At 48.5% G+C, this 11,298-nt stretch overlaps 1 protein-coding gene across 1 annotated transcript in view; it reads left to right on the top strand.

The window, feature by feature from the left end:
* Positions 1-1,443: 1,443 nt before the first annotated feature.
* LOC137535594 (zinc finger protein 585A-like) overlaps positions 1,444-11,298 on the top strand; it is a 31,789-nt gene continuing 21,934 nt past the window's right edge. The window contains exons 1-5 of the mRNA XM_068257443.1: positions 1,444-1,512; positions 6,122-6,226; positions 6,316-6,438; positions 6,560-6,657; positions 6,770-8,102. Coding sequence (XP_068113544.1) covers positions 6,354-6,438; positions 6,560-6,657; positions 6,770-8,102 — 1,516 coding nt within the window. The 5' untranslated portion in view covers positions 1,444-1,512; positions 6,122-6,226; positions 6,316-6,353. The remainder of the gene's footprint in view (positions 1,513-6,121; positions 6,227-6,315; positions 6,439-6,559; positions 6,658-6,769; positions 8,103-11,298) is intronic.

The following is an 11,298-nucleotide window of genomic DNA, read 5'->3' as shown; positions in this document are numbered from 1 at the left end:
AGGGGGGGTGGGGGGGTGGGGGTAAAGGCTGAGTCCTCAAGTGGTTAAGTATGTAATGCCCTGGAAAACCACCTGCATCTCCCAAAACACAATCCCTGTTATTTCCTCAGGTATTCCAATTACTTGAAACTTCCGCCCAGATTATATTGTCCCCGCCCCTCATACCTAGCCACATCCCTCTATCTCCCACATACTCCCTGGCTGCTCTCTCTTCCTACAGTTTAACAGAGCAGTCAAGCAGCTCGGGGTGACCCAAACCAATATACATACCTCCCAACATTTCAATGTCCCAATACGGGACAATTAGGCCACACCCCTGGCCACGCCCCCAACCCCCTAGTCACGCCCACCCCAGGGGAAAAAAAAGTTTTGTTTTTTTTTAAATAATTTTGGAGGGTGCCGGGGTGGTGGTGGTGAGGAGGAGGAGGGGGGTGGCCAGGCAGAGAGAGGGGGAAAAAAAAGCCGATCGAGGCACCAGCCCGCCCGGTATGCGGCATGGATGGCCGCCGCCGCCATCATTATCCTTCTCCCTCCCTCCTAATATGTCGTGACGTCACAGGAAGCGAGAAGATCAGAGGAGATCCCGGTACGCAGCGGAGAGGCAGTGGTAAGACTCACTGCCCGCTCCGCTGCCCATATTACTGTGCGGGGGGAAGCCGGGGACACTGGGGGACACATTAGGAGGGAGGGAGGGAGAAATAAATAGCGGCGGCAATCCATCCCGCATGCAGATCCCCGGGGCTGGTGCCTCGATCAATTTTTTTCCTTCTCTCTGCCCAGCGGCCGGGACAGAAGGGGGGCAGCGCGGGATGGCGGGAGGGGCCCCCCAAATCGGTACAGTCCCGATCAAATCGGGACTGTTGGGGACTATGTAATATATAGGGAGATAAAAGAGACTGAAAGACCTCCTACTAAAAATCAATGCTTGGTGTGATTTGCCTTCTTAAAACAGGAGATTTGCAATAGTTCAGCTATAAGTGAACATTTGTGGTTACCCACAATACACCACTACTTAATATGCAAATTGTCTCTTTTTGCCCCTGTAAGCATGCTAGCTTTGCTTACTGGGGCAAAAAGAGATCATTTGCATATTCAGTAGCAGTGCATTGTGGGTAACCACAAATGTTCACTTATAGCTGAATTATTCCAAATCTCCTTCTGATTTAAGAAGGCAAACCACACCCAGCATAGCTGCAGTTTGATTAATAAATGAGGCTGCAGTTAGCTGACTGACCACAAGATGGCGAGCTCCCCTCCACCAGCTGGAACGCAGAAACCAGAAACACAGAGCCACAGAGAGGAAGTGAAAAGAGAGGCTGGAGGTTGGTGGGTGGAGCATATTGTGCGGCATCCACTGATAGTAGCTAATCACCCAAAGGAGGTCACGAGTGGGAGTGACGTCACTGGGAATCCCCGCCCTCTGCTGTCATTGGAAGGTAGGGACCGGAAGTGGTGATAGAGCGGAAGTGGGGAGAGCAGAGCTCGTGCTGGCTGCAGAGGAGGAGAGAAAAGGTTACTTTGTTTATTTTATATTTCCATTATTTGCCGCCTGTAACTATAATTAATAATTATTTATTTATTGTATTTATAAAGCGCCAACATATTACGCAGCGCTGGACATTAGTTTAGGTTACAGACAATATTTAGGGGTGACATACAGCAATATGACAATACAAGAATACAAGATAGACCAGATCATGCAGCACCGAGTACCAGGTAATGCTTAGTCACTGGAGGGGAGCATGGAGATCACACAGCACAGTATGAGTACAAGGTAATGCTTAGTCACTGGATGGGGCATGGAGATCACACAGCACAGTATGAGTACCAGGTAATGCTTAGTCACTGGATGGGAGCATGGAGATCACACAGCACAGTATGAGTACAAGGTAATGCTTAGTCACTGGATGCAGCATGGAGATCACACAGCACAGTATGAGTACAAGATAATGCTTAGTCACTGGATGGGAGCATGGAGATCACACAGCACAGTATGAGTACAAGGTAATGCTTAGTCACTGGATGCAGCATGGAGATCACACAGCACAGTATGAGTACAAGGTAATGCTTAGTCACTGGATGGGGCATGGAGATCACACAGCACAGTATGAGTACAAGGTAATGCTTAGTCACTGGATGGAGCATGGAGATCACACAGCACAGTATGAGTACAAGGTAATGCTTAGTCACAGGATGGAGCATGGAGATCACACAGCACAGTATGAGTACAAGGTAATGCTTAGTCACTGGATGGAGCATGGAGATCACACAGCACAGTATGAGTACAAGGTAATGCTTAGTCACTGGATGGGAGCATGGAGATCACACAGCACAGTATGAGTACAAGGTAATGCTTAGTCACTGGATGGAGCATGGAGATCACACAGCACAGTATGAGTACAAGGTAATGCTTAGTCACTGGATGCAGCATGGAGATCACACAGCACAGTATGAGTACAAGATAATGCTTAGTCACTGGATGGGAGCATGGAGATCACACAGCACAGTATGAGTACAAGGTAATGCTTAGTCACTGGATGCAGCATGGAGATCACACAGCACAGTATGAGTACAAGATAATGCTTAGTCACTGGATGGGAGCATGGAGATCACACAGCACAGTATGAGTACAAGGTAATGCTTAGTCACTGGATGCAGCATGGAGATCACACAGCACAGTATGAGTACAAGGTAATGCTTAGTCACTGGATGGGGCATGGAGATCACACAGCACAGTATGAGTACAAGGTAATGCTTAGTCACTGGATGGAGCATGGAGATCACACAGCACAGTATGAGTACAAGGTAATGCTTAGTCACAGGATGGAGCATGGAGATCACACAGCACAGTATGAGTACAAGGTAATGCTTAGTCACTGGATGGAGCATGGAGATCACACAGCACAGTATGAGTACAAGGTAATGCTTAGTCACTGGATGGAGCATGGAGATCACACAGCACAGTATGAGTACAAGGTAATGCTTAGTCACTGGATGGAGCATGGAGATCACACAGCACAGTATGAGTACAAGGTAATGCTTAGTCAGTCACTGGATGGGAGCATGGAGATCACACAGCACAGTATGAGTACAAGGTAATGCTTAGTCAGTCACTGGATGGGAGCATGGAGATCACACAGCATAGTATGAGTACAAGGTAATGCTTAGTCACTGGAGGGGAGCATGGAGATCACGCAGCACAGTATGAGTACAAGGTAATGCTTAGTCACTGGATGGGAGCATGGAGATCACACAGCACAGTATGAGTACAAGGTAATGCTTAGTCACTGGATGGGAGCATGGAGATCACACATTACAGTATGAGTACAAGGTAATGCTTAGTCAGTCACTGGAGGGGAGCATGGAGATCACACAGCACAGTATGAGTACAAGGTAATGCTTAGTCACTGGAGGGGAGCATGGAGATCACACAGCACAGTATGAGTACAAGGTAATGCTTAGTCACTGGATGGAGCATGGAGATCACACAGCACAGTATGAGTACAAGGTAATGCTTAGTCACTGGATGGAGCATGGAGATCACACAGCACAGTATGAGTACAAGGTAATGCTTAGTCAGTCACTGGATGGGAGCATGGAGATCACACAGCACAGTATGAGTACAAGGTAATGCTTAGTCACTGGAGGGGAGCATGGAGATCACGCAGCACAGTATGAGTACAAGGTAATGCTTAGTCACTGGATGGGAGCATGGAGATCACACAGCACAGTATGAGTACAAGGTAATGCTTAGTCAGTCACTGGAGGGGAGCATGGAGATCACACAGCACAGTATGAGTACAAGGTAATGCTTAGTCACTGGAGGGGAGCATGGAGATCACACAGCACAGTATGAGTACAAGGTAATGCTTAGTCACTGGAGGGGAGCATGGAGATCACACAGCACAGTATGAGTACAAGGTAATGCTTAGTCACTGGATGGGAGCATGGAGATCACACAGCACAGTATGAGTACCAGGTAATGCTTAGTCACTGGAGGGGAGCATGGAGATCACACAGCACAGTATGAGTACAAGGTAATGCTTAGTCAGTCACTGGATGGAGCATGGAGATCACACAGCACAGTATGAGTACCAGGTAATGCTTAGTCACTGGAGGGGAGCATGGAGATCACACAGCACAGTATGAGTACCAGGTAATGCTTAGTCACTGGATGGAGCATGGAGATCACACAGCACAGTATGAGTACCAGGTAATGCTTAGTCACTGGATGGGAGCATGGAGATCACACAGCACAGTATGAGTACCAGGTAATGCTTAGTCACTGGAGGGGAGCATGGAGATCACACAGCACAGTATGAGTACAAGGTAATGCTTAGTCACTGGATGGAGCATGGAGATTAGGCAAGTTAGGTTCACTCAGATCCATAGCATGGGTGCACAGTAATGGAGGTGCATGAACAGGAGGAGGACCCTGTCCAAAGGCTTACAATCTAGAGGGAGTGGTAAGGACACAAAAGGTAGGGGACCAGAGTTCAGCTGTGGGTTTAGAGCACTTGTGAGGGGTAGTAGGCCAGAGTGAAAAGGTGAGTTTTGAGGGCCTTCTTGAAGATGTTGGAGGGGGCTGCCCTAATGGGGGGAGGTAGGGAGTTCCATAGTGTTGGAGCAGCTCTTGAGAAGTCCTGGATGCGTGCATGGGACTGGGTGATGCGGGGGACGGTCAGGCGCAGTTCATGGGAAGAGCGGAGTGAGTGACTAGGTGTGTACCTCTGAGTAAGATCAGAAATGTTGGTTGGACATGTTTTGTGGACAGATTTGTAGGTCAGACACAGTATCTTGAATCTGATTCTGGACTGGATAGGAAGCCAGTGGAGGGATTCAAGGAGGGGATCCGCCGTGGTGGAGCGATTGGAGTAGTGGATAATTCTGGCTGACGCATTCATGATGGACTGCAGTGGGGCTGTTCGGGTCATAGGGAGACCAGACTGTAACATTTCCTCCTGTCACACTCAGTGCCTGAGAGCTGAAGCCACCGGGGGGGGGGGGGGGGGGGGCGCACACAGTGGGGGATGGGAGGACAGGCATTGGGGTGGAGGAGGAGCACATAGTGAGAGAGGGGAGGACAGGTATATGGGTGGGGAGGAGCACATAGTCGGGGAGGGGAGGACAGGTATTGGGGTAAGAGGAGGAGCACATAGTGGGGGGAGGACAGGTATTGGGGTGAGGGAGGAGCACATAGTGGGGGACGGGAGGACAGGTATTGGAGTGGGGGAGGGGAGGACAGGAATATGGGTGGGGGTGGAGCACATAGTGGGGGAGGAGAGGACAGGTATTGGGGTGAGGGGAGGAGCACATAGTGGGGGAGGGGTGGACAGGTATTGGGGTGAGGGAGGAGCACATAGTGGGGGAGGGGAGGACAGGTATTGGGGTGAAGGGAGGAGCACATAGTGGGGGAGGGGAGGACAGGTATTGGGGTGAGGGAGGAGCACATAGTGAGGGAAGGGAGGTATTGGGGTGAGGGAGGAGCACATAGTGGGGGAGGGGAGGTATTGGGGTGAGGGAGGAGCACATAGTGGGGGAGGGGAGGGGAGGTATTGGGGTGAGGGAGGAGCACATAGTGGGGGAGGGGAGGACAGGTATTGGGGTGAGGGGGGAGCACATAGTGGGGGAGGGGAGGACAGGTATTGGGGTGAGGGGGGAGCACATAGTGGGGGAGGGGAGGACAGGTATTGGGGCAAGGGAGGAGTACATAGTGGTCAGGAGAGGACAGATATTGGGGTGAGGGAGGAGCACATGGGGGATGGGGAAGTGTAGAGGACATTCTGTGCACTTCCTGTTTGTCACACAAAGAGAATAGACACCCCTGCAGACTTACACATGATTGGAGAAAAGGATTCTGGGAGTGTCACATGACCGGAGAGGTGAGGAGGATTCTGGGGGTGTCACATGACTGGAGTGGTGAGGAGGATTCTGGGAGTGTCACATGACTGGAGAGGTGAGGAGGATTCTGGGAGTGTCACATGACTGGAGAGGTGAGGAGGATTCTGGGAGTGTCACATGACTGGAGAGGTGAGGAGGATTCTGGGGGTGTCACATAACTGGAGAGGTGAGGAGGATTCTGGTAGTGTCACATGACCTTACCTTCAGTCTCTCCATACAGTTTCCCTTCTGTGAAGTCTGCTGACCATCGCGGTGCCCCCACCTCACCCCCTGATATCTGAGAGACACGAGAAGCCCACAACATCCTCACTGATCTGCTGTCGGGGTGAGTTGAGCATTAGCAGGAATTATGGGACAGTATCCAGTGACAGCCAGTGATTTGTATGGTGGTGACTGTATCATTCTGTGTGTCAGGTTCCTATAAGGAGGCTCATTGTCTCATCTATTTCTCCATGGAGGAGGGGCAGTATATAGAAGGACACCAGGACCTCTACAAGGACGCCATGATGGAGAGTCAGCCGCCCCTCACATCACCGGGTAAGAGGAGACTTTCATTACTTGTACTGGAGAGAGCAGTACTTGGGGTCCACCTAGATCCCCCATCATCTGATAATCACATAGAGACAATGTATTCAATCAGTGTGCGTGTTTCCTACAGATGTATCCAGTAACAGAAACCCACCAGAGAGATGTACAGGTCCTCTTTATTCCTGGAATTGTCCACAGAAATGTCACACCACCCCCCACCATTATCAGGTAGGTGGGCATGAGGGTCTCCAGAGACTCTAAATTGTATTACATTTTTCCTTCTGCGTATGCTGTTATCTGTGTTCACAATTTCAATTAGCTCCTCTTTTTGTGAACTTAGGGTGGAGAACTGACACATGTAAGTGCTGCTGTGGTTAAAGAGGAAGAAGAAGAGTTGTATGTGAGGAGTGATCAGCAGTCTATGGAGGAGGGTGACATGATGGGGACATGTAAAGAGAAAGAAGAGACGTATGTGAGGAGTGATCAGCACTCTATGGAGGAGGGTGAAAAGATGAGGACAAGTAAAGAGGAAGAGACATATGTGAGGAGTGATCAGCAGTCTATGGAGGAGGGTGACATGATGAGGACAATTAAAGAGGAAGAAGAGGAGACGTATGTGAGGAGTGATCAGCAGTCTATGGAGGAGGGTGGCATGATGAGGACAATTAAAGAGGAAGAAGAAGAGACATATGTGAGGATTGATCTGCAGTCTATGGAGGAGGGTGACATGATGAGGACATGTAAAGAGGAAGAAGAGGAGACATATGTGAGGAGTGATCAGCAGTCTATGGAGGAGGGTGGCATGATGAGGACAATTAAAGAGGAAGAAGAAGAGACATATGTGAGGATTGATCTGCAGTCTATGGAGGAGGGTGACATGATGAGGACATGTAAAGAGGAAGAAGAAGAGACGTATGTGAGGAGTGATCAGCAGTCTATGCAGGAGGGTGACATGATGAGGACAAGTAAAGAGGAAGAAGAGGAGACATATGTGAGGAGTGATCAGCAGTCTATGGAGGAGGGTGACATTATGAGGACATGTAAAAAGGAAGAAGAAAAGACATATGTGAGGAGTGATCAGCAGTCTATGGAGGAGGGTGACATGATGAGGACAATAAAAGAGGAAGAAGAGACGTATGTGAGGAGTGATAAGCAGTCTATGGAGGAGGGTGACATGATGAGGACAATTAAAGAGGAAGAAGAAGAGACGTATGTGAGGAGTGATCAGCAGTCTATGCAGGAGGGTGACATTATGAGGACATGTAAAGAGGAAGAAGAGGAGACGTATGTGAGGAGTGATCAGCAGTCTATGGAGGAGGGTGACATGATGAGAACAAGTAAAGAGGAAGAAGAAGAGACATATGTGAGGAGTGATCAGCAGTCTATGGAGGAGGGTGACATTATGAGGACATGTAAAGAGGAAGAAGAGGAGAAGTATGTGAGGAGTGATCAGCAGTCTATGGAGGAGGGAGACATGATGAGGACATGTAAAGAGGAAGAAGAAGAGACGTATGTGAGGAGTGATCAGCAGTCTATGGAGGCGGGTGACATGATGGGGACAAGTAAAGAGGAAGAAGAAGAGACGTATGTGAGGAGTGATCAGCAGTCTATAGAGGAGGGTGACATGATGAGGACAAGTAAAGAGGAGGACAATGTTACAGAGGGCAGAACAGGTGAGTAGTCAGCAGTAATATAGAATAAATGTGTATGTACACTCACCTAAAGGATTATGAGGAGCACCATACTAATACAGTGTTTGACCCCCTTTCACCTTCAGAACTGCCTTAATTCTATGTGGCATTGACTTAACAAGTTGCTGAAAGCATTCTTTAGAAATGTTGGCCCATATTGATAGGATACAAAGCTCTATTGGGTTGAGATCTGGTGACTGTGGCGGTCATTTTAGTACAGTGAACTCCTTGTCATGTCCAAGAAACCAATTAGAAATGATTGGAGCTTTGTGACATGGTGCATTATCCTGCTGGAAGTAGCCATCAGAGGATGGGGACATGGTGGTCATGAAAGGATGGACATGGTCAGAAACAATGCTCAGGTAGCCCGTGGCATTTAAACGATGCCCAATTGGCACTAAGGGGCCTAAAGTGTGCCAAGAAAACATCCCCCACACCATTACACCACCACCCCCAGCCTGCACAGTGGTAACAAGGCATGATGGATCCATGTTCTCATTCTGTTTATGCCAAATTCTGACTCTATCGAGACTCATCAGACCAGGCAACATTTTTCCAGTCTTCAAGACAACCATCAATAAATTAAAACGCCACTCAACAAACTGTATGCAAAAATACTTTATTTATAGAAAAAGTGGTCCAGAAAACCCTAAGGGCTTGATTCACAAAAGAGTGCTAACTGTTAGCACGGCCGTTTTTGCACAAATTTTCGCGGTTGCGAGCGATCGCGAATTTTCGTGCGCAATTAACCGTTTTCGCGCGCAAACGTGAATTTTCACATGAAATCATTATAGTTTTCGCGCGCAAACGCAAATTTTCATGCAATACCGATTTTGAGCAAAAATTCCCGTTTGCGCGCAAAAACGGTTAATTCACGCGAAAACTGCCGTTCTAACAGTTAGTACTCTTTTGTGAGTCAAGCCCTAAAACCCCAAACCCCATAAAACCAGAATAGCTGGGCACTTGCTACTGGAGTACTCCATGAGACACACCCCACACGCAACCACATACACTGTGGATCGGCCAATCCTATCTTGCCGTGTGTGGCTAGTGCAAACACCTTGCTGAGATATTAATCAATGTGGCTCTCTGCTATCGATTAGTTAATGGGTTAACTCCTCCGTCACACGAGGCATCCCCAATGTTTTGGGTGGGCCCCACAGTTCAGTCCTTTAGACAATGGCCATGATGTTATATCAATCAGGCTTACAACCTGCATACTTCAGATCATCATAGTCCATTCAAGGCACATGTTATTAAGCAACTTGAAGGCAATCCTGGCTATCCGCCCAGCGCTCCGCTACTTAGCTTTACCTTCTCAACGCTGCTTTCTTGTTGCTCTGCACCGTGGCGTCCCGCGGGCTACAGGTACCTATATACCTTGATGCAGCCGGTGTATGCTTGTGTGATCTGCATGTAACTCATGGACATAGCTTCGGCCCAGCGTCACCCCACCATGCCCACATACGCGTTACACCCACTATACCGTGGGCTTCCTCAGTGTTATGATGCGCTGTCGGTCTGTGGGACTTCCCTTCATTTTAACCTACTCCATCTCCACCAAGCCTCGTTCTGGATCTCAGCATTTGATCTATGCCCTCCATCCTCACCCAGCCGCTTGCCGAGTTCATTGCATATACTGACAACTCACAGACTCAACCTAAGACACTCCATGTGTAGTCCATGTGTAGTCTACAGCCTATCAGAGCATTCCTAAACGTTCATGTTTTTATTCAATTCTCTCATCAATCAACCTCCATTCCCATCCTCATATATCCAACCCAGTCAATTACTTCCCCCTCACTCAAAATCATAGTTGGATAGAACTAATTTTATGTTCATTCACTTATTTATCCGGGCCAGGGGACTGACAGCCATAATATATAGCAGCTAAAGGGGAACCCCGTATCAACCCATTAAGGGTATATGAGTGCATGTTTGCACCTGGGTGCTTGGGAGAGACAGGATGTCTATCCCCAGGAGGCATTTGGTGCGCAGGCGGCCCTGTGGCTTTGCTATGTGGACGACGTCTTCCTCGTCTGGAGGGGTCCCCAGGAGACGCTGATTGAATTTTCGTAACCTGAGGGTGACATACACAATGGGCTTGATTCAGTAAACCGTGCTAAGTGTTAGCACGCCTGTGAAAAGCCCTATATCACGCCTAAAGTTAGTTTAGGCTTGATAAATTCACATCTAAAGACTTTGGGCATGATAACTAGGGTGCTAACTGGGTTATCACCCTTTACTAAATTCACATCGCGCGCAAAGTCCCATGCGCAAAACTTTGTGCGTGCACCGCGAAAACAGCACACCCGAAGCGCCTATAAGGTCGCATTGGGTGCAACCTTAACGTCGCACCATGTGACGTTAAAGTCGCACCCAATGCGACCTTATAGGTGCATCGGGTGCGCTGTTTTCGTCGCACCACGATGCTGTGCGCACGCAAAGTTTTCAGTGTGGGACTTTGCGTGCGATGTGAATTTAGTAAACGGTGGTAACCCAGTTAGCACCCTAGTTATCATGCCCAAAGTCTTTAGGCGTGCTAACTGGGTTAGCACCGTTTACTGAATCAAGCCCAATAGATCTGGAAAAAATTGCTTTTCTGGATGTATTGATCAAAAAGAAAGGGAATAGATTACAGACTTCGGTTTACAGAAAGGAAACTGCTGGCATGGTTCTAGTTTCCACCCTGGGTGTCAGAAACGGGGGGATACCGTATGGACAACTAGTCAGGGTTAGACGAAATTGCTCGGAAGATGATGACTTTCAAATCGAGCAGATGAAAATGTGTGATTGTTTCAAGAAGAGAGGCTAATCAGAGCAGGTACTAGAGGGCACTATGGAGCGCGTGTCGGATTTAATGCGGGAAGAAAGTCTTAAGAGATAGAAAAATAATGGTGATGGGGTAAGACTCATCACCACGTGCGGCTCACACTGACCCCAGTTAAGGAAGGTGCTTGAACGTCATTGGTACGTCCTGAAGCTGGGTCCAGAACTCCTGAGTGTAGTTGGACCATACCCGTTGCTGACACCCAGGAGAGCACCAAATGTAAGGGATGCCCTGGTTAGAACAGAAGTGTATTCAGACACCCAGGATGCCAACAAAGGGAGGGTTTTTTGTTAGGCCCAATCCCAACTGGAATGAATTCCTGTGGAAAATGTAGATATTGCAGGTTGG

Source organism: Hyperolius riggenbachi, chromosome 10 (genome assembly GCF_040937935.1).
Source record: "Hyperolius riggenbachi isolate aHypRig1 chromosome 10, aHypRig1.pri, whole genome shotgun sequence".
NCBI lineage: Eukaryota > Metazoa > Chordata > Amphibia > Anura > Hyperoliidae > Hyperolius > Hyperolius riggenbachi.
The sequence above is the reverse complement of the archived record's forward strand: the minus strand, read 5'-3'. Positions and strand labels throughout refer to the sequence as shown.